Raw genomic sequence first — 23,248 nt, 5'->3', positions numbered from 1 at the left:
CATTTTTTGCTCAAATAAATCAATTTAAATACAATGTGTATGTGTTTTATATTATTACTCTTTAATATTTATTGATTGTTCATGACTTAAATAAAGTTCTCACAGTGATGTTACTCTCCACATGTTTTCAGAAGTAAATAAAGGAATCTGCTCGTCATTCCCCTTTCAGCCCTCGTTGCTCACTAGCAGCTTAACGCAGACATGTCTCTTGTGTTGGTGCAGGGACTGTGTAAGTTTGAGTTAAAGACGCGTCCTGGAGATGTTTCACATCTAAAACCATCAGAGCAAATTCTATTCTGCTACCAGTATTGCCACTAGGGGACACTGCAGAAAGAGGTCAGTATGAACTTAATGGAGCCTTAAACCTTGCAGTAAACCTGTGTAAACCTTGCAGAGCGCTGATCGTCCAGAGAGAGTCGTCACTCTACGCCACGCGACGCAGACGACCAGCACCAACTCTCCATCTGTAAAATCTCCAGCTGCAGCAGAGATCACGTTTGTTTTTATCCGACTCACGACGGCAGCTCGTAAAATGACGCCGTGGTCTTTTGAAGAGGTTCGAACGCTCCTTGGATCGGTGGCCGACGAAAGAATCCAGCGAGAGCTGGACGCTGCAACAAGGAAGGAACAAACTCTACTGATCTGTCTGAACTGATGACGGAGCTGTGTTCAGTCCCAAACAACAACAACACGCCGATACACCATGAGTAAACACCGCTTAACGTTACCGCCGCCGTTGTTGTGGTTTCCAAAGACCACTGTTCCCCTTAGAGACAGGGTTAGAGACGACACTACAACACAAAACAGACCGGGTCCAGATGAGGCTGTGCTGCACATAGCAGTCTGTGGTTTCTGGTGATGTGGCCTCAGTCTGGTGTTTACATTGCCCTTATCACACTTTTGGCCCTGTGTCGTATTTTCCTCAGTCTCTGCCTTTGGCCCTCCCCCTCCTAGTCATTAGTGCCTCCTCTGTGGTGCTGCCCTCTCCTTGTGTCGCCCAGGTGTTCCTTGTCTATATACAGTCCCCTGGTCTCAGTGTTGCTTCGTCTGGTCCTGGAAGTGTGGGACTGTTTTTATTTCTTCCTTAAGTCCATGGTTGGTTTCTGTCTGCTTTTGTAAAGTTTGTTTATTCTGTGAGTCTTTTATTTAAGTTTATCCTGTGTTTAGTTTGCTTTGTTTTACAAAAGAATCACACGTCTTCATGTCCTCCCCCTCGTCGCCGAAAGTCCTCACGGTGAGAGGGAGCGGTCCGACTGAGTGCTGTCACTAAGAGGTCAGTGGGTCATGAAAATAGAGGACGTGGACTGGACGAGAGCCAGAATAATTTCTCCAACTGTCTCAGTTACTTCTCCCAAAAATGTAGAAGCTGAAAGAGTTCAGATCGGGTCCAAGTCTGAAATGTCCAGGGTGTGGACACATGACGGTTCTGACCACGATGAATGAATGAATGAATGAATGATCTGTGTCTGTAACATGTGCCTGGTTTTGTTGTGTTCTGCTTTGTTTCCTGTGTGAGCTCCTCGTCACGTGATCAGTTCACAGCTGTGTGTAGAGTCAGAGGTAAGTGTGTTTATAGCCGCTCTCTGTTTCCTGTTCATTGGTCATTTCTCAGTCTTCTACTTGTTCTGTGTGTTCTCCGGTTTTCTCTGAGTTGGTTCTGTTTAGTTTCATGTTTAGCTCCGTGTTTAGTCTCCTACCTCCGTTTATTCTCATTCTGTGTCTCGTTTCCTTTCTTTAGAACATTGGCCCTATTTAATAAGTCACTTTCTGTTGTGTTTCCTGCTTTCATCGTGTCTTTGATCTGGTCTTTGTTTGTGTCGTGTTTTATTCTTTTATATTAATAAGCACTGACCTCCACCTCGGTTCTGTCCCTCGACCCAATCCTTCACTGGAAACACTCAGTCCATTCACAGTGAAACACTGATAACAGAGTGGTTTATTGCAAAAAAATACAAAGTGTAAAATCACAGGTGAAAATATGAAAAGATCAAAAACAACAGTAAACAGTAAAAGCTCTTGGTGCTTCATAGAAACACGGAAAGTGTCTTTAAACGCAGCGACACGTGAAAACAATCATCTAAAACCAAACGGGATTAAAACATCTTCAAACTGCAGCGTTCACGGCAGGAAAGTGGTTAAAGCAGTAATCCACACTGCGCTTTGCCTCTCAGCAGTGACTTCATCTGAAATCTAATTAGTTTTCTACAGAGTATTATCCCTCATTAGGACTTCGCCTCGTCACCAGAGGCCAGCCACAAACACCGTCCGCCCCCAAACATCGCCATTAAACTATTCTTCACTGTGAGATTATTTCATTCGTTTGATGAAGAAAAATAGTGTAAAATGAGCCAATTATCTGTCAATCAATCAATCAATCAATCAATCACTGAACCCAGCCTTTTAAAGTCAGTGTGTCCAATGATTCATCTTCACATTATAAAAGTGTTGTTAAACACATCACACGCTGACCTCTGTTCGTCTGAAGAAGGGAGTGTGTAGTTCACTGTCTGCACTAAGTGCTATTTCCCCCCGCGACAAACTCACTGACCCTTCCACTTTGAGCTGAGCTCCATGTCACAGAAGAGTGAGGAGAGGGGGGTAATCTCTGATTGTGGAACTCTTCTGAAGGAGAATGAGGCTCTAAATGTAACTAAAGTCCAGCAGCTCCTCTGATATCACTGCAGACTGGTGCAGAGCTGCTACAGAGCGGCGATAGTCGCCTGGGAATGAAGCGCTGCTCTGTTTTATTTGTGTTCTGATGAAGTATCAGGGTGTTGAAGGGTCGTCCCGTGTCGTAGGGGGACACACGGAGTAGATTTAAGATTATTTCACTCACTGGAATGTTTTGCAGAGAAGGCATCACACAACAGTGCTAAACACACACACACACGCACACACACACACACACACACAGAAATAAAGGTCTGGCGGATGGATGTGTCAGCATCACCTTTTGTCAGCATCACATTTCACATCAACTCCATTTTTGGTGCAAAACAAATAAAATGAAAAGGACACACCTCTGTGCTCGTGGTTCGTTGTGTAAACAAACAAAATAAATCTAAAAAAGTACCTACAATACACCCCCCCCCCACACACACACACACCCACACACACACACACACATCTGTTATACATCACAGGTTTAAAAACACAGTCCTCAGTTTAAAACACACTACAATAACATTCATAACTCCTGGTTCCTACACTCCACCAACACACACACACACCCCAACATGTCAGTGTCACTGGGGGAAAGGGTGTAACAGAGTATGCAGAGCAACATATGGACAGGGTGACAGTGAGGGGACAGTGGAGCTGAGAGAGTGGACAGTGAGGGGACAGTGGAGCTGAGAGAGGGGACAGTGAGGGGACAGTGCTCTACGTAACTTTAGGAGGAGGGTAGGAAACCACCCCATCCCTTTCCATCCTCTTCATTTCAGGGCAATGCTATAAAACTAAAATGTAAAACACTATGCAGCTGTAGGGGGAGCCAAAGAGCAAAAATACCAAATCTGACCTAGTTTTCCTTTAAATTAACGAACATTTTCCTTCTCCTGTTGAAATGTTACCATTTTGGAGATTCAATGTTTTTGTCCAGACAGATAACACACACATAACACACACACATAACACACACACATACACACACACACACACACTTGTTTCTGCTCTAAAAGGCAACATAAGTGGAGCTGTTAGTCTGAAGGGTGGGGAAGACTGCGCTGGTTAAAGGGGAGCTGTAAACAAGCTTAAATTAACCCTTTGTACTTGGCCCTGGATTTTCCGTATTTTCTTCAGGTGCTTCTTTGGTGTCCGAGCTCGGGTCCTCAGAGAGCACGGGTTCAGTCCGAGTCTGAATCAGAATCTGCGTCTGAGAAAAAAAAACAAAACAGAGCACAATTACAGACAGAAAATAAAGCTCTGCACTTTCTGACTGTCTGTGAGGAGTGTGGTGTGTTCTCTCTGTGTCTGCGTGGGTTTCCTCCGGGTGACTGTCTGTGAGGAGTGTGGTGTGTTCTCTCTGTGTCTGCGTGGGTTTCCTCCGAGTGACTCTGTGTGGGGTCATACGTATGGGAAGCCGTTCAGGAAATAATTATAATGTACTTTGTACATATATATTGGTTTATGGAGAAACTACTTGGTTTAATGGCACATACATTGGTTTTAAACTGTTGGTTTGTATATATCGGTTTGTGAGTATATATTGGATTATCAGTTTATACATTGGTTTCCCAGCATATATATTGGTTTGTGTATATCTGTTTGTGGGCATATATCGGTTTGTTTATATTGGTTTGTGGGCGTGTATATTGGTTTGTTTATATCGGTTTGTGGGCATATATATAGATTTGTTTATATCGGTTTGTGGGCATATATATAGATTTGTTTATATTGGTTTGTGGGCATATATTGGTTTGTTTATATCGGTTTGTGGGCATATATCGGTTTGTGGGCATATATATTGGATTCTGTGCTGCATGGTAGAAATTTGCCGCTCAGTGCTGTTCAGCGAGTAGCCTGTTTTGATTGTGCTGCGCGGTTTTAATGAACCTCAGTTTGGACAAACTTCTGACATATTCCAGATAAAACCGAGTGGCCCGGTGACCGAGCTCCGCGATTATAAATACTAAATAAAGGTCATAATAAAGATAATAAAGCTCAGACTAGCCGATTGGATTACGTTCTACAACAATGTGTTTTCTACGACGCTGAAGTTAGCTCCTGATTCGCAGAGCCGCGGTGAACGAAAGGGACTGTTCGATGTGTACATAATGCTGCGCACATTGCTTTTAACGCTTCATGGACTAATGAATAGCGCTAAATACAGGAAGTAACAAACTGTTTACCCTCACAACACACAAAACAAGCCATAAACATGTACGACATCTTTTCTTTGTTCCTTTACTCAATCGACGTTTGGTTTGTTTATATGACACTTCAATTTTAATCTGGAAACATTGCATATTAAGCAATTGTGCACCAAAAAACAAAATGAATGTGAAACTGAGATTCTGGAGGGAATTTTAAAGTTTTAAAGTATGAAATCATTTCGGTCGGGCCAGGCTAAATCCATGTTTTCCTTACAGGGGGAAATTGTCCTAGGATGTGTAGTTGTGCTGGCCCAAGGTGATTAAGAACCTCACAGTCCCTCCAGAAACTCAGCCTCATATTTTTTATTATTTTTTATTTTTTTGTACATAATTGCTCAATATGCCATATTTAAACATGTGTTTAACATACCTACTATTTATTGGTTTTATAATGTATAAAAATTCTTTACATAAAGAATGACCTTTAGTATTACATAAACAAAATAATTGTCGATTGTGTAAAAGAACAAAGAAAAGATGTCGTACATGTTTATGGCTTGTTTTGTGTGTTGTGAGGGTAAACAGTTTGTTACTTCCTGTATTTAGCGCTATTCATTAGTCCATGAAGCGTTAAAAGCAATGTGCGCAGCATTATGTACACATCGAACAGTCCCTTTCGTTCACCGCGGCTCTGCGAATCAGGAGCTAACTTCAGCGTCGTAGAAAACACATTGTTGTGGAACGTAATCCAATCGGCTAGTCTGAGCTTTGTTATCTTTATTATGACCTTTATTTAGTATTTATAATCGCGAAGCTCTGTCACCGGGCCACTCGGTTTTATTTGGAATATGTCAGAAGTTTGTCCAAACTGAGGTTCATTAAAACCGCGCAGCACAATCAAAACAGGCTACTCGCTGAACAGCACTGAGCGGCAAATTTCTACCATGCAGCACAGAATCCAATATATATGCCCACAAACCGATATAAACAAACCAATATATGCGCCCACAAACCGATATATGCCCACAAACCGATATAAACAAACCAATATATGCGCCCACAAACCGATATAAACAAACCAAATTACACGCCCACAAACCATTATACACGCCCACAAACCAATACGCGCCCACAAACCGATATAAACAAACCAAATTACACGCCCACAAACCATTATACACGCCCACAAACCAATACGCGCCCACAAACCGATATAAACAAACCAATATATGCGCCCACAAACCAATGTGTATACCAACAAACCGATATACACAAACCAATATATACGCTGGAAAACCAATGTATGTACTGGTAATCCGATATATATACCCACAAACCAATATATATGCCAAGAAACCAATGTATATGCTAATAAACCAATGTATGTACTGAGAGTCCAATATATATACCAACAAACAGATATACACAAATCAATATATATGCTAGGAAACCGATGTATAAACTGATAAGCCAATATATACTCACAAACCGATATATACAAACCAACAGTTTAAAACCAATGTATGTGCCATTAAACCAAGTAGTTTCTCCATAAACCAATATATATGTACAAAGTACATTATAATTATTTCCTGAACGGCTTCCCATACATACGCCTGGACTAATCCCCACACTGGAGTATCTCATTGGACACCCTTTAACTTTAATTACATTTACATTTAGGGCGTGTAACAGATGCTCTCTTCCACAGCGTCTTACAAAAGGGCTTCTCTGTTTGATCTGACCTGCGTTTGTTCTGGTGAGAATCCAAAGACTCCTCAAGCTCAGACGCTGCCAAATACACACTTCTGAGACACGCAGCACTCACACACCACACTCTGCATGAACACGTGAGAAAGTAAGGCATGGGTTAAGGGTCAGTTCAGTCGTCTCTGTGGCTGTTTCCTTTCCTGAACACTGGGAGATAATCGGACCCTTCTGGAAGGGTTCAGAGAAAGGGGAAGGTGTCCACTGCAGCGCTCGGGGGGAGAGGGTTCTGAGCGGTTCCTTCTGAGGCTGCTCCACGACTGCGGCCGGAGGGAGCCGGGCTTCGAGAGCTGGACGACAGGAAGCTGGAGGAGACTCTGATTCGATATATTTCTCTGTTTCACAGTGACCTTTCTGGCCCAGATTTGGCACAATGCCTACACTCACTGTAAACAAGTGTAAACAAGACCCAGCAAAAAAGGGAAAGGTCCACATCGCGCTGGTGCTGTTCCCTGTGGTGTTCTGGTCCATAGCGCTGGTACCGTTTGGTGGTTGTTGGGACAGCCCTAGTGCAGTGTGTACAGACGGTTCTCTGTGAAACAGCAGCACTTTTATTTTTGTTTAAATTTATTTTTGATGCAGCTGCAGTTTGACTGGAAACCACAGGCCCTCGGCACAAATACATCATTTATGTTTCCACTGACAAACCCACAGAAGACAAACAGAACACTCAGCAGAACACACACACACACCCACACAGACACAGACACACACACACACACACACACACACACACACGCAGAACAGCAGCCGGAGGTCAAGGCTTCATTTCCTGCTCTTCAGCAACAGGAAACGACTGAGTGACAGTTTATTCGATGAGAGTAAAACAGACTGGATTTGCAGATGTAATAAGACTGTAATAAGACTGTAATAAGACGATTGAATCTCTTCCCGACATAAACACACCCCTGGGGTCTGGATTTGATTGAGAAGATAGAAGAGCCCTCCTTCACTGAAATAAGAGCCGAGGCTGGAGCTGAAGCAGCTGATGAATAAATAAGAAGTGATCCACACCTCAGCCTCTCACTCTTAATGAAACCTCAGAGAAAACCGAGCTCATCTCATCACTTATCCATCTCTACTCCGCTCTTCACTTCAGACAAACACAGGGTTAAATCTGATTTATGTTTAGGACCTCGTCGTTTAAATGTGGGATCATTCTGAGCCGGACTCTTCCTTTAGCTCCGTGTTCACAACCAGAGACGAGCAGCAAAAATAAACTCAATCACAGGCAAAAATCAGCAAAAACAGAGAGAGAGGGGGTGAGAAAGAGGAAGAGACAGAGAGGAAGAGAAAGTGAGAGATGTGTGTGTGAGAGAGAGACAGAGAGCAACACAGAGAGACACAGAGAGAGAGAGAGAGACACACAGAGAGAGAGAGAGACAGAGAGAGAGACACAGAGAGAGAGAGACAGAGAGACAGACAGAGAGAGAGAGAGACAGAGAGACAGACAGAGAGAGAGAGACAGAGACAGACAGAGAGAGAGAGACAGAGACAGACAGAGAGAGAGACAGTGAGAGCGACACAGAGAGAGACAGACAGAGAGAGAGAGACAGAGACAGACAGAGAGAGAGAGAGGGACACAGAGAGACAGACAGAGAGAGAGGGGGTGAGAAAGAGGAAGAGACAGAGGAAGAGAAAGTGAGAGATGTGTGTGAGAGAGAGAGACAGACAGAGAGAGAGAGAGACAGAGAGAGCAACACAGAGAGAGAGAGACAGACAGAGAGAGAGAGAGACAGACAGAGAGAGAGAGACAGAGACAGACAGAGAGAGAGAGAGGGACACAGAGAGACAGACAGAGAGAGAGAGAGACAGACAGAGAGAGAGAGACAGAGACAGACAGAGAGAGAGAGAGGGACACAGAGAGACAGACAGAGAGAGAGGGGGTGAGAAAGAGGAAGAGACAGAGGAAGAGAAAGTGAGAGATGTGTGTGAGAGAGAGAGACAGACAGAGAGAGAGAGACAGAGAGAGCAACACAGAGAGAGAGAGACAGACAGAGAGAGAAGGAGTGAAGTACCGTGTGTGTTTTGAGGATCCTCGCTGGTCCCGCCCCCCTTCAGGAAGTGAGCAAGTTCATTGAAGATGAAATAAAAGTCCAGCGCGAAGACGATGGTGGCGATGAAGCCAAACACCTGCAGCAGAAATTAATATTCAGCACAAACTCAGCACCTGCAGATCCCCTGTAATGAAATACCACGCCCTGCTCTGCTCTGAGCGCACGGCTTTAAAGGGCACATGTTTAAAGAGTAAGACACGAGTGGGGCGCTGTGGGGGTTGATATCGGAGCTGATGTGCGGTCGTAGAACTCTGGATCTATAACTTGTGCGATGTTAAACTCCAGGATGTTTCTGAACCCTGGTTCCCTCCAGGAGCCGCTCCGAGTTCACAGTGGATTTGTTGGACACAAGGCTGCGTTATTCAGAGCCGCTCTGTGTCTGGATCAGGACAGAAGCAGAGATAAACGCATCAAGTCAGTGTCGTGGTTTAACTGTGGTTTACAGTGGATTCAGAGCGTAGTGATGTAAATATCACACACTGAACCACGCAGAGCTCTCTCTGTTTCAGTTAAAGTGAGTATTTTAGAGAATCGCTGGTGAAGGAGAGCAGTGGAGAAAAAAGACGCACCTCGACTCAAAACACAGTCACAGAATCCACACCGACGCAGCAGTTTACGTCCTTTATCTCCGCTGAGTGGGCGGTTACATGTAAATATGTATTTAAACGTCCTATAATGGGTTTATACCGCGCTGATGTAAACTTTAGATTCTGTCAGTGGATTATTTGGAACAGGAAAATGAGTGGTACGTTCTGGAATGTTTATAAAATTCCTCTAAAACAACATTACGTTTTTCCTTGATTCTTTTGATGAGGCAGTGTGTTTAAAGCTGTGCGTTTGTTCGTGTAGATGGTGTAGTGTGTGTGGAGTGTTTACATGGTGTTGTGCGTGTAGATGGTGTGGTGTGTGTGGATGGTGTAGTGGTGTGTGTGGATGGTGTAGTGGTGTGTGTGGATGGTGTGGTGTGTGTGGATGGTGTGGTGTGTGTGGATGGTGTGGTGTGTGTGGATGGTGTGGTGTGTGTGGATGGTGAGGTGTGTGTAGATGGTGAGGTGTGTGTGGATGGTGTGGTGTGTGTAGATGGTGTGGTGTGTGTGGATGGTGTGGTGTGTTTGGATGGTGTGGTGTGTGTGGATGGTGTGGTGTGTGTGGATGGTGTGGTGTGTGTGGATGGTGAGGTGTGTGTGGATGGTGAGGTGTGTGTAGATGGTGTGGTGTGTGTGGATGGTGTAGTATGTGTGGATGGTGTGGTGTGTGTGGATGGTGTGGTGTGTTTGGATGGTGTGGTGTGTGTAGATGGTGAGGTGTGTGTGGATGGTGTGGTGTGTGTAGATGGTGTGGTGTGTGTGTATGGTGTGGTGTGTGTAGATGGTGTGGTGTGTGTGTGTGGATGGTGTGGTGTGTGTGTGGATGGTGTGGTGTGTGTGGATGGTGTGGTGTGTGTAGATGGTGAGGTGTGTGTAGATGGTGTAGTGTTTGTGGATGGTGTAGTGTGTGTGGATGGTGTAGTGTGTGTGGATGGTGTGTGTGTAGTGTGTTTAGATGGTGTATGTGTAGATGGTGTAGTGTGTGTGCAGTGTGTAGTGTGTGTGGATGGTGTGTGTAGTGTGTGTAGATGGTGTGTATAGTGTGTGTGTGGTGTGTGTCGTGTGTGTGGATGGTGTGTGTAGTGTGTAGTGTGTGGATGGTGGGTGTAGTGTGTGGATAGTGTGTGTAGTGTGTGTGGATGGTGTGTGTGTAGTGTGTGTAGATGGTGTGGTGTGTGTAGATGGTGTAGTTTGTGTGGATGGTGTGTGTGTAGTGTGTGTAGATGGTGTGTGTAGTGTGTGTAGATGGTGTGTGTAGTGTGTGGATGGTGTGTGTAGTGTGTAGATGGTGTGTATAGTGTGTTTGTAGTGTGTGTAGATGGTGTGTGTGTAGACGGTGTAGTGTGTGTGCAGTGTGTAGTGTGTGTGGATGGTGTGTGTAGTGTGTGGATGGTGGGTGTAGTGTGTGGATAGTGTGTATGGTGTGTGTGTAGTGTGTGTAGATGGTGTAGTATGTGTAGATGGTGTAGTTTGTGTGGATGGTGTGTGTAGTGTGTGGATGGTGGGTGTAGTGTGTGGATAGTGTGTGTAGTGTGTGTGGATGGTGTGTGTGTAGTATGTGTGGATGGTGTGGTGTGTGTGGATGGTGTGGTGTGTTTGGATGGTGTGGTGTATGTGGATGGTGTGGTGTGTGTAGATGGTGAGGTGTGTGTGGATGGTGTGGTGTGTGTAGATGGTGTGGTGTGTGTAGATGGTGTGGTGTGTGTGTGTGGATGGTGTGGTGTGTGTGGATGGTGTGTGTGTGGATGGTGTGGTGTGTGTAGATGGTGAGGTGTGTGTAGATGGTGTAGTGTTTGTGGATGGTGTAGTGTGTGTGGATGGTGTGTGTGTAGTGTGTGTAGATGGTGTAGTGTGTGTGCAGTGTGTAGTGTGTGTGGATGGTGTGTGTAGTGTGTGTAGATGGTGTGTGTAGTGTGTGTAGATGGTGTGTATAGTGTGTGTGTGTAGTGTGTAGTGTGTGTGGATGGTGTGTGGATAGTGTGTGTAGTGTGTGTGGATGGTGTGTGTGTAGTGTGTGTAGATGGTGTAGTTTGTGTGGATGGTGTGTGTGTAGTGTGTGTAGATGGTGTAGTGTGTGTAGATGGTGTGTGTAGTGTGTGTAGATGGTGTGTGTAGTGTGTGTAGATGGTGTGTGTAGATGGTGTGTGTAGTGTGTAGATGGTGTGTATAGTGTGTTTGTAGTGTGTGTAGATGGTGTGTGTGTAGATGGTGTGGTATGTGTAGATGGTGTAGTTTGTGTGGATGGTGTGTGTAGTGTGTGGATGGTGGGTGTAGTGTGTGGATAGTGTGTGTAGTGTGTGTGGATGGTGTGCGTGTAGTGTGTGTGGATGGTGTGTAGTGTGTGGATGGTGTGGGTGTGTGTAGTGTGTGTGGATGGTGTGTGTGTGTGTAGATGGTGTGTGTAGTGTGTGTGGATGGTGTGTGTAGATGGTGTGTGTAATGTGTAGATGGTGTGTAGTGTGTGTGGATGGTGTGTAGTGTGTGGATGGTGTGTGTGTGTAGATGGTGTGTGTGTGGATGGTGTGTGTAGTGTGTGGATGGTGGGTGTAGTGTGTGAATGGTGTAGTATGTAGTGTGTGTGTGTGTGGATGGTGTGTGTAGTGTGTGTGGATAGTGTGTATAGTGTGTGTGTGTAGATGGTGTAGTGTGTGGTGTGTATAGCGTGTGTAGTGTATGTGGATGGTGTGTGTAGTGTGTGTGGATGGTGTGTATAGATGGTGTGTGTAGTGTGTGTGTGTGTGTGTGGATGGTGTAGTGTGTGTAGATGGTGTAGTGTGTGGTGTGTATAGGGTGTGTAGTGTGTGTGGATGGTGTGTGTAGTGTGTGTGTGGATGGTGTGTGTGGATGGTGTGTGTAGTGTGTGTGTGTGTAGATGGTGTAGTGTGTGTGGATGGTGTGTGTAGTGTGTGTGTGTGTAGATGGTGTGTGTAGTGTGTGTAGATGGTGTGTGTAGTGTGTGTAGATGGTGTGTGTAGTGTTTGTGGATGGTGTAGTGTGTGTAGATGGTGTGTGTAGTGTGTGTGTGTGTGTGTGTGTAGATGGTGTAGTGTGTGTGGATGGTGTGTGTAGTGTGTGTGGATGGTGTAGTGTGTGTAGATGGTGTGTGTGTGTGTGTGTAGTGTGTGGATGGTGTGTGTAGTGTGTGTGTGTGTGTAGTGTGTGTAGATGGTGTGTGTAGTGTTTGTGGATGGTGTAGTGTGTGTAGATGGTGTGTGTAGTGTGTGTGTGTGTGTGTGTGTGTAGATGGTGTAGTGTGTGTGGATGGTGTGTGTAGTGTGTGTGGATGGTGTAGTGTGTGTAAATGGTGTGTGTGTAGTGTGTGTGTGTAGATGGTGTAGTGTGTGGATGGTGTGTGTAGTGTGTGTGTGTGTGTAGTGTGTGTGTGTGTGTAGATGGTGTGTGTGTAGTGTGTGTGTGTGTGTAGTGTGTGTAGATGGTGTGTGTGTAGTGTGTGTAGATGGTGTGTGTGTAGTGTGTGTGTGTGTAGTGTGTGTGGATGGTGTGTGTAGTGTGTGTGGATGGTGTAGTGTGTGTAGATGGTGTGTGTGTAGTGTGTGTGTGTGTGTAGTGTGTGTGTGTGTAGTGTGTGTAGATGGTGTGGATGCTGACAGCGCTCCAGAGGAACAGATAATGAGTTGTTGCTCAGTAATGAACAGGTCTGTCTTACTCCTGCGGCTTTAGACGCTCCGTCCGGGAACTTAGACACGGAGATGATGGAGATGATGAAGAAGACGATGGAGGCGCTGACGCAGCGCAGGAAATCCTCATAGAAACAAAAACAAACCGGGATCAAACACATCCTCAGTTCACAGTTATCAACAAAACCAAGCAACCTGTCTGTCTCTCCATCTTTATCAGTGTTTCTGTGTGTTCCTCTGTTTATTTCTCACTGTCTCTCTGTATGTCTCAGTCTTTCTCTGTGTATTCTCAGGATGTATTAGTGTTTCTCTGAGCTTCCCCAGGTTCAGTGTTTCTTTCTGTGTTTCTCAGATTTTCTCTGTGTTTCTCATTGATTGCCAGTGTTTCTCTCTCTCAGTCTCGTTGTGTCTCAGTGTTTCTCACCATCAGGGGCCAGTAGAAGCCCTTGAACCTCTGGTTGAACTTGGTGGAGTAAGCGAAGAAGAGGAAGAGAGCAGTGAGGAAGAAGATGAGCGGAGCGGTGACGAAGGCAGCTGCAAACGAGGCACAGAAACAAACAAAACTGATGAAGGAGGAGGCCTGGAGAGAGAGAGAGAGAGAGAGAGAGAGAGAGAGGGAGCGAGAGAGAGAGAGGGAGAGAGAGAGAGAGAGAGAGAGAGAGAGAGAGAGAGAGGGAGAGAGAGAGAGAGGTTAGAGGTCATAGACACTGACACAGAGAGATGATTAAAACCTGAAGCAGCACTGAACAGTGGATCACAGTCTGATCAGAAACTTGTCTAAGCTCCGGCCTGCGTCCAGATCCGTCTCCTGTGGTCGTCATGAACCGCCTGACCATCTGTCTGTCTGACCGTCTGTCTGTCTGACCATCTGTCTGTCTGACCGTCTGTCTGTCTGACCGTCATCTCACTTTCTGTTCTCTCTTGTGATTAGTTACATTTTCTGATTTTAACAAAGTTATAAAGTTTAAATAAACATTCTTTTTCCCACTAGAACTGTCTTTTCTGTGGAAAACAGCAGCAAAAACACTGTCCTGGTATAACCCCAGCAGAGAGAGAGAGAGAGAGAGAGAGAGACAGACAGAGAGTGAGAGAGAGAGAGAGAGCAGACAGAGTCAGAGAGAGATTCAGAGACAGAGTGAGAGAGAGAGAGAGACACACACACAGAGAAAGAGTGTGTGTGAGAGAGAGAGAGAGAGAGAGAGACAGAGAAAGAGTGTGTGTGTGTGTGAGAGAGAGAGAGAGAGAGTGAGAGAGAGCAGACAGAGAGGAGAGAGAGACAGAGAGAAAAGAGAGAGACAGAGAGAAAAGAGAGAGAGAGACAGAGTGAGAGAGAGAGAGAGCAGACAGAGAGACAGAGTCAGAGTCGGAGAGAGAGTGAGCAGACAGAGAGTAGAGAGAGACAGACAGAGCGAGAGTGAGAGAGACAGAGTCAGAGAGAGACAGAGACAGAGAGAGACAGAGACAGAGTGAGAGAGTCAGAGACAGAGTGAGAGAGAGAGACACACACAGAGAAAGAGTGTGTGTGTGTGAGAGAGAGAGAGAGAGTCAGAGAGAGAGTGAGAGAGTCAGAGACAGAGTGAGAGAGAGAGACACACACAGAGAAAGAGTGTGTGTGTGTGAGAGAGAGAGAGAGAGTCAGAGAGAGAGTGAGAGAGTCAGAGAGAGTGAGAGAGAGAGACACACACAGAGAAAGAGTGTGTGTGTGTGAGAGAGAGAGAGAGAGTCAGAGAGAGAGTGAGAGAGTCAGAGACAGAGTGAGAGAGAGAGACACACACAGAGAAAGAGTGTGTATGTGTGAGAGAGAGAGAGAGAGAGAGAGAAAGAGTGTGTGTGTGAGAGAGAGAGAGAGAGAGAGAGAGAGAGAAAGAGTGTGTGTGTGTGTGTGTGTGAGAGAGAGAGACAGAGTCAGAGAGAGAGACACACAGAGAGAGTATGTGTGAGAGAGAGAGAGAGGGATGTGTCTGACCCAGATTAAAAGCAGATGACTCTCCTTCCTCCATTCATTGCTTAAACCTTATCCAGTTTAAACTGCTACAGTCTGAAAGTTTCTAAGAGTCGATAAAGAAGTTAAAGACCGAGAAGAGTTTGTTCCTTTTCCTCCGGGGGGTGTCTGCCCCTGAACTCCCGCTAAACTCAACTTTACTCCGTTCACATGAAGCACAAAGACAGAGAAGAGAAGGAGAACAGGCTAAAGCTAGAACCTCAGACTCACCACTTCTCCGCTCAGCAGCAGCCCTTTTCTGGAGGTGAGAAAGTCTTTACTGAGCAGGAGAGAGAGCGGGGAGGCGCTCTCAGAGTCTCCTCTTCTCTCCGGATCCTCATTGTCCCCCATTGCGCAGAAAACCACACTAAAAGAATCCCCCGAACCCGAGCTGCACGAAAGTGCCCCTGGAGTGTCGCTCAGGAAGAAGTCGACTCTTTGAACCGACACGTTAAAATAGAATTTTGGGAGTCGATTCGAGGAGCGGAGTTTTAGATTAAAATGACACACTTTCTAGAAGTGAATCCTTCAGATCTTTACACAGATGTCTCACCGTCTGTGGTCTGTTCTTCCTGTGTCTGCATGGGTTTTCTCCAGGTACTCAGCTTTCCTCCCACAGTCCCAACCCACACGAGTGACTGGTGTGTGTGTGTGTCTGTGTGTGTGAGTGATTGGTGTGTGTGTGTATGTGTGTGTGTATGTGTGTGTGTGTGTGTGTGTGTGTGTGTGTGTGTGTGAGTGATTGGTGTGTGTGTGTGTGTGTGTGTGTGTGTGTGTGTGTGTGCATGTGAGTGATTGATGTGTGTGTGTGTAAGAGACTGGTGTGTGTGAGTGACTGGTGTGTGTGAGAGTGATTGGTGTGTGTGTGTGTCTGACTGGTGTGTGTGTGTGTGTGTGTGAGTGACTGGTGTGTGTGTGTGTTTTTGTGTTTGAGTGACTTGTGTGTGTGTGACTGATGTGTGTGTGTGTGTGTGTGTGTGTGAGTGACTGGTCTGTGGGTGTGTGTGTGTGTGTGTGAGTGACTGGTGTGTGTGTGTAAGTGACTGGTGTGTGTGTGTAAGTGACTGGTGTGTGTGTGTGTGTAAGTGACTGGTGTGTGTGTGAGTGAGTGACTGGGGTGTGTGTGTGAGTGAGTGAGTGACTGGGGTGTGTGTGTGTGTGTGTGTGTGTGTGTGTGTAAGTGACTGGTGTGTGTGTGTAAGTGACTGGTGTGTGTGTGAGTGAGTGACTGGTGTGTGTGTGTGTGTGTGTGTGAGTGACTGGTGTGTGTGTGTGTGTGTGTGTGTGTGTGTGTGTAAGTGACTGGTGTGTGTGTGTGTGTGTAAGTGACTGGTGTGTGTGTGTGTGTGTGTAAGTGACTGGTGTGTGTGTGTGTGTGTGTGTGAGTGAGTGACTGGTGTGTGTGTGTGTAAGTGACTGGTGTGTGTGTGTGTGTGAGTGAGTGACTGGTGTGTGTGTGTGTGTGTGTAAGTGACTGGTGTGTGTGTGTGTGTGTGTGTGAGTGAGTGACTGGTGTGTGTGTGTGTGTGTGTAAGTGACTGGTGTGTGTGTGTGTGTGTGTGTGAGTGAGTGACTGGTGTGTGTGTGTGTGTGAGTGAAAGACTGGTGTGTGTGTGTGTGTGTGATGTCCTGTCCAGGGTGTATCTGATGATCACATTTTGAAATTATGTCACAGTCCATTGTCTCTATCAGAATAAAATCTTAATATCTATTTATCTGTTATCTATTATCTCTTTATAAACCGATGTAAATGGTGTACACTTGTTTACATTAATGTTCAATATATTTCTATCTTTTTGTTTTGTTTCTATAAAAATATCAAAGTGCAGATATGAGTTTTGCTCCAAAAATGAGGAGATGATTCATTGAGAATGATTTCTCCGTTGTTGTGTTTGTTTTTAAAGAACGAACATGAATCTTTTGTGTTATTTATTTGTTTAGTTTTAAATTAATATATTTTTAACAGAGTGCAGTAGAAACAGTAAATTTATCTGAACTCGTCACTGAACGCTCTTCAGAGCTGAGGGAGTCGACTCTTGTTGAGCCGAGTGAATTAAACCGATTCCCTGTAGAGATCCGGAATGGCCAGTGTGTGGGTGTGTGTGTGTGTGCTGTTGAGCTGATTCGCCCTCTGCTCCACACACACTGGAAACGGAAACACACACAGAGGCTGGAGACTTTACACAGAACTCACTACCATCTGCTTTTCAGCTGAAAGCTCATCCATTCATTCCTCCACCCACCCATGCCTCCATCCACCGTTCCTCCGTCTCTCCGCCCACCTCCCTGCAGCTGGGGGAAGGCTGCACTGTGAAGGTGCCAGTTTATTTGTGTAGCAGTGTATACACTTTTAGAAACAGTAGACTACAGTATGCTTTTATGTATTTCATCTTTGATATACTTCAGATTTGACTTATTTTAACTTGTTGTACAGCAGTATGTTCAGTGTTTTTGTGCCCGGACTACATCAGTCACTCACTCACCCACTCCCTCACTCACCCACTCACTTACTCACTCACTCACTCACTCAATCATCCACTCACCCACTGACTCTCTCACTCACTCACTTACTCACTCACTCACTCACTCCCATACACACTCACTCACCCACTCACCCACTCACTCACCCACTCACTTACTCACTCACTCACTCCCATACACACTCACCCACTCACTCACTCACTCACTCCCATACACACTCACTCACCCACCCACTCACTCACTCACTCACCCACTCACTTACTCACTCACTCCCATACACACTCACTTACTCACTCCCATACACACTCACTCACTCACTCACCCACCCACTCACTCACCCACTCACTCACTCACTCACTCCCATACACACTCACTCACTCAATCATCCACTCACCCACTGACTCTCTCACTCACTCACTTACTCACTCACTCACTCACTCCCATACACACTCACTCACCCACTCACTCACCCACTCACTTACTCACTCACTCACTCCCATACACACTCACCCACTCACTCACTCACTCACTCCCATACACACTCACTCACCCACCCACTCACTCACTCACTCACCCACTCACTTACTCACTCACTCCCATACACACTCACTCACCCACTCGCTCACTCACCCACTCACTTACTCACTCACTCACTCCCATACACACTCACTCACCCACTCGCTCACTCACCCACTCACTCACTCCCATACACACTCACTCACTCACTCACTCCCATACACACTCACTCACTCACCCACTCACTCACTCCCATACACACTCACTTACTCACTCCCATACACACTCACTCACTCACCCACTCATTCACTCCCATACACACTCACTCACTCACTCCCATACACACTCACTCACTCACCCACTCACTTACACACTCAATCCCATACACACTCACTCTCATACTCACTCACCCACTCACTCACTCACTCACTCCCATACACACTCACACACTCACTCTCATACACACTCACCCACTCACTCATTATTATTATCTGTAACCCTTATCCAGTTCAGGGTGGAGAAGGGTCCAGAGCCGACCCGGAATCATTGGGCGCAAGGCGGGAACACACCCTGGAGGAACACTCACTCATTCACTCACTCATGTATTCATATTTAATTAATGCTCCAGAAGGGGTGCTATTCAGTGCTCCACATCAATGATATTGTAAGGTTTTATTTGTTTATTTATTTGTTTATTTTGTCATTTCTGGAATTTTGTACGAAATATTAAAAGCACAGAGAGGTGCACTAAATAAAACTGATTATGTTGTTACAGTGCCCCCTGTTGGGGGGTGGGAGATATCAGCGAGCAGGTGAACAGTCCGATCTTCTCATTTGCTAGAATCCAAAGTGTGATGGTCATAATGTTTTGGTCAGAGCTTCTCCAAAACGCAGGTCTGTTCTGGTGTTCCATCGTTGGCCCGAGGCAGGACGCCCAGTGACATGCTCTTCTCCAATATCCCCACATCTCAATCTGATCTCAAGCGCGTCTGTGGGCTGTGCACGGAGACACCACCTCCACCTGCTGCTGATGTGTTGGTGCCAGAGAAGAGAGGCCTCGTGAAGTCCGTGCCGTAATGGATCAGAGCTGTGCAGCAGGAGGAGGATCTACACAACTTTAGATGGGAGAACACTCTGTGTGGAAGCACTATAACATCAGTGAGGTGGGCGGGGCTTAACACAGCATTAAAAACTAAATACATCTTTGTGTCCAAATAAGAACTGTTTTATTTTACTGTTTTAACACGAGCTCGATGGCAATGTGGACATCTTCCAATGATCAAACTTAGGGAATGACAATAAACTGGAATAATTCACTCATTAGTCAACTATCTGTTCATTTAAATCAGTCTGTTCTTAACTAGTCGCTCCTCTCCGCTGATTGAATGTGATCTTCCTGAAGAGGTAATAACCGTCCACACACCACAAAACCACAGCCATCAAACACACGATCTGCTCAAACAGAGAGAAAACAGAAAGAAGTGGGTTCATTTCATTTGTTAATTATTTATTTTGTGTATTTTACATTGTGTGTTTTTAAAGATTTTCTGAAGAACTTAATTGAGGAATAATCCCATAATAAATATATGGACAACTATAGCAACTGCCTTGACCTAACAATGACCTGAGACACTACAGCAATATCACAGACACCACCTAAAAACCACCAAGCATCGCTCTTGAAACCACTTCTACCACTGTAAAAAACACGTGGAAAACCATACTTACATCCTACCAACGACTCAGAACACAGTGTCACACCAACCACCCGGCTATACTCCGGCAACCATCTGGAATATCAAAACAAACCCTGCCCCAAACTACTTCAGAAACCTTCCACAGCCTGTCATACCTCAGCAAAACTCTAACAAATACTTAAAGAAAACCTAGCAACCACTTGGAATATTATAGCAACCCACTAGCTACCACCAAACAAAAACCTAGCAACGCTCTAGCAACCACTTGGAGCATAACAGCAGCCAATTAGCAACAGCCCTAGCAGCAGTGATTGGTTTTAATAACCAAAAAGTAGGACATTTTTAAAGTTCTCCCTCTTAAAAATGTTCTCTGACAACTTCACAGCTCTGGGGTAAAGGTGCGGTGACTGAATTGTGACTGTACTACGCTACGTTGTATGAGAATAGTTGTTAGGGCTGAAACATACTCTACGCAAGGACGTGAACGCACATTCTCCGAGCTATGTTTCACAAGTAGTTACATTTTAAAAAATGCCTCAACGTGTTTCATAAATACACCACAAGTGCGAGCTGTGTTCAGAGCATTGCTGCAGGGGGCGCTACAGTGAGATTCAAGTTGTCTATTATTAACAGTCATGATTAATTCTCTGGAGTCACTCATAGAATTGGTTCCTCATACCATTCCTCATCCAATTCCACAGACAGCGCCACAGTAACGTAGGATCACATGTTGAGTTTGCTGTGCGTTTTCAGAGCATTGGACAGGCGTTAGCGTCCATGCGTGTAGTATGTTTCGGCTCTTACTGTAATGAATACTATACGAGAGTCAGTATGCAGTACATACTAGTGAAGTATGCAGTAGGCAGTATATTAGTAAGCCATGGTGTACCATAAGAAAAGTTTAGCAACCATGTAACTATTATATAACAATGTACAATATAATGTTATAATAAATCAACACTAAACACCAAAGCCCTAACTATATTCAATCAGCTGCTCTAAATATTGCAGCAGCCAGCAGTTCCCCTAGCAACAATACCATAGCAACCACTCATGACACCAAAACACCCCCACCACCACATTAGCAACTTAGCTAATTATAATTTACAGATTATTATAGATTATAAGTTGTAGATACATAATAAACAAACATATTTGTCATGTTCCTAAGTATAGCATTTTGGTTTTAAAATGGTTGTTGACTCACCCCTCCGGCTAACGTCCCCTTCACTGTGTATGTGGAGATAGCGACGATGCTAAGTATAAAAATAAACAGTGCAGCAAAGAAAGAGTTGAACACGTCCTGTGGAAAAAAAAAAACCAATATTATTTATTATCTTCATTACAGATTTATATGAAGTTACTGTGTCCTTTAAAAGTGTAAATACAAATATATTCAAATATTTATTATTTAAAATGTGTTGTACTTTTAAACTTTTAATAAAGTTAAAAGGAAAAAGGCTTAATGCACATTACTTTAAAGATATTTACAGCATTTCTATTGGTTCATTCCTTCAATTTAAAGAACTGCTGCTCTGTGTAAATCGTGTCAAACACTTGTTAAAAATCTAAAACTATGATTTATTTTATTTGTGAAGCAGAATGTTTTATATATTTTCTCAGTAGATTATTGTGGTGTATTAAAGCGTATTTATATTCATTTTTAGCTTGTGTTTATAGAACAGTCCTGTTTTCCCCGGAGGCCTGAGGCGTGTGGAGCGGTTGTAAACGTGTGGATGAAGGGATGACGTACGATGAGGGGCCAGAAGAAGAAGGTGAGTGTTTTGTTGAGTTTGAAAAGGTACAGCAGCAGGAACGCGAGGGTGATGATGAACTCCACACAGGACGCTGCGATGTACTGAGGCCTATCAGCCGCCGCAAAACACACAAACGCCACGAAAACCACCAGCTGACGCACAAACAGAGAGAGAGAGAGAGATACACACTGAGAGACGTACACTTTCACAGACTCTACATGATTTAATGATTATCTACAACTTAATGATTATGGTGTAGTTTGAATGTTAAATTAATTCCACTGCACTTTCACATGTGATCATCTAACTCTGACTCTAACTGATTTACATCATCATCATTTCACTTTACAGCACTTTAACTGATAACTGATTCTTATTACAGCTTTACGATACTTCATCATTTGAGTTGAGCACGAGTTCATTTCTGTTTGTAGTGTATTTTGTGCAGTTTCAGGACGTTAAAAGTGAGAGGAGGCACTTAATGACAGTTCAGTAAGTACTGCACCTCAGTGTGTAGCACTGTGTAATCATCTCCTCTCCAACAGAGCGAATTCCTCCCGTATTTTCACTAAAACTCACAGATTTGACTTGTGTTTTCTCCAGGGAGAAGTCCTCCTTCCTCCTTCACGTCTCTGAGAGCGCTAGTGTTACGACTGACGTCAGAGTCGTGAGTTTAAAACTAAAAATCAAAACTTCATAAGTTTGCTCACCATCTCTGCTGCCTTCAGTAAACCTCTCACAGACTTCAGGAAGGCTTTATCCACCTCCACAGCTCTGACAGGCGGCTCATCTGCCATTATCTCAGCAAAGTAAACACACACACACACACACTTCCTGACCTCAAATTTCAGGAAACACTCGAGGTGAAAAAAAAAATACTGCCAACACTTCTCTAATGCTTTTAACCAGAAAAACCAAATACAAACAGCTCTATTCTAAGAGTCCGCACTCAGAGTGTCTTCAGTCCTGATGTTTATTTCATGCTTCATTCGCAGAGCTCTCTCTCCAGTCGTGAATGGAACCAGACGTCTGTGAGACTACAACACAAATGCAGAATTATTAATAATTTAATGATTTCTCTGACCTCCAGCCCTCTACAGGGCGCTATATAAAGTGATGGTATGTGACGTAGTGGGTGAGATGCTGTTATCTGGTTAGTGTGGTGTCCCACAAGTTTCATAGGATGCTGATAGTGAAATTGAGATTATATATATATATATAAATATATGCCTGCTGAAGCTGGACTGCTGTATTTAACCCACCCATGACAGTGAACACACACACACACACACACACACACACACACACACACAGGGCAATGGCACGTGCCCAGAAAGCAGTTGTCTTGCTCAAGGGCACATCAGCTGTGGATGTTAACCTTTAGGCCCTGGTTGTTGCTAGTTGTGGTAAAGTGGTGTCTGTAGAGTGCCCTGCTGGTGACATCCCATCATAATAAATCAGTGCATGTGAACCACTTAATAATGCAATGAAATGGTTAATTAATGTGTGGGAACAACTTGTTAAATTCCTCCATGTGTGGGAATGACTGACTGAAGATATTTAATGAGAACGACTTAATAACTTGGGGGGACTTCAAAAGTCATGGGAATGGAATAATGTGTGGAATGACTTAATAAGACATGGGAACTGGACCCTGGATATTTAATGCTAATGAATTAATAATGTGTGGCCATGACTTATTCGTGTGTGAATTAATTTGGTGTGTGTGAGATATTCAAAGTGTGGCGACTACTTATTAATGTCCGGGGACAAGGTATTTAAACATCTCATGACCATCACGTATTATATTATCGTTCATACGTCTTTTATAGTCGTTCTCATCTCGTTTTCACGTATTAATGGTACGTTCCCAGTGCACGAGGAGAGCAGAGCCCTCGCAGTGAGGAACCACACAGAGGTCAAAGGTGAAATAAACCACCGACAGTAAACTAC

At 44.6% G+C, this 23,248-nt stretch overlaps 2 protein-coding genes across 2 annotated transcripts; both read right to left on the bottom strand.

Annotated features, from left to right (window-relative positions):
* Nucleotides 1–1,933: 1,933 nt before the first annotated feature.
* On the bottom strand, nt 1,934–15,240 carry cmtm3 (CKLF-like MARVEL transmembrane domain containing 3). Its single transcript, XM_066654153.1, has 5 exons — nt 15,076–15,240; nt 13,288–13,443; nt 12,893–12,988; nt 8,600–8,714; nt 1,934–3,874 (listed from the first exon to the last, which is right to left on the bottom strand). The coding sequence occupies exons 1-5, from the start codon at nt 15,193–15,195 to the stop codon at nt 3,846–3,848; spliced, it is 516 nt and encodes a 171-aa protein (XP_066510250.1). The 5' UTR covers nt 15,196–15,240; the 3' UTR covers nt 1,934–3,845.
* A 3,285-nt stretch (nt 15,241–18,525) lies between these two features.
* On the bottom strand, nt 18,526–22,184 carry LOC136677491 (chemokine-like factor). Its single transcript, XM_066655053.1, has 4 exons — nt 22,006–22,184; nt 21,292–21,447; nt 20,746–20,841; nt 18,526–19,293 (listed from the first exon to the last, which is right to left on the bottom strand). Exons 1-4 carry the CDS (start codon nt 22,090–22,092, stop codon nt 19,198–19,200), a joined length of 435 nt encoding a protein of 144 aa, XP_066511150.1. The 5' UTR covers nt 22,093–22,184; the 3' UTR covers nt 18,526–19,197.
* Nucleotides 22,185–23,248: the final 1,064 nt, after the last annotated feature.

This window comes from Hoplias malabaricus, chromosome X2, assembly GCF_029633855.1.
Source record: "Hoplias malabaricus isolate fHopMal1 chromosome X2, fHopMal1.hap1, whole genome shotgun sequence".
NCBI lineage: Eukaryota > Metazoa > Chordata > Actinopteri > Characiformes > Erythrinidae > Hoplias > Hoplias malabaricus.
Note: the sequence above shows the minus strand (reverse complement) of the source record. Positions and strands in the feature narration are given on the sequence as shown.

Bases quoted from the DNA above. Each gene is read 5' to 3' on its own strand.
- LOC136677491 (XM_066655053.1), bottom strand. From the start codon at position 22,092: ATGGCAGATGAGCCGCCTGTCAGAGCTGTGGAGGTGGATAAAGCCTTC. The intron at 21,448-22,005 runs GTGAGCAAACTT...TTTGTGCGTCAG, and splicing joins TACTGAAGGCAGCAGAGATG to CTGGTGGTTTTCGTGGCGTT. The intron at 19,294-20,745 runs GTGAGTCAACAA...CTGTTTGAGCAG, and splicing joins AGGGGACGTTAGCCGGAGGG to ATCGTGTGTTTGATGGCTGT.
- cmtm3 (XM_066654153.1), bottom strand. From the start codon at position 15,195: ATGGGGGACAATGAGGATCCGGAGAGAAGAGGAGACTCTGAGAGCGCC. The intron at 8,715-12,892 runs GTAAGACAGACC...TTTCTGCTGCAG, and splicing joins GAGCGTCTAAAGCCGCAGGA to GTGTTTGGCTTCATCGCCAC. The intron at 3,875-8,599 runs GTACTTCACTCC...TTTTTTTCTCAG, and splicing joins GGATCCTCAAAACACACACG to ACGCAGATTCTGATTCAGAC.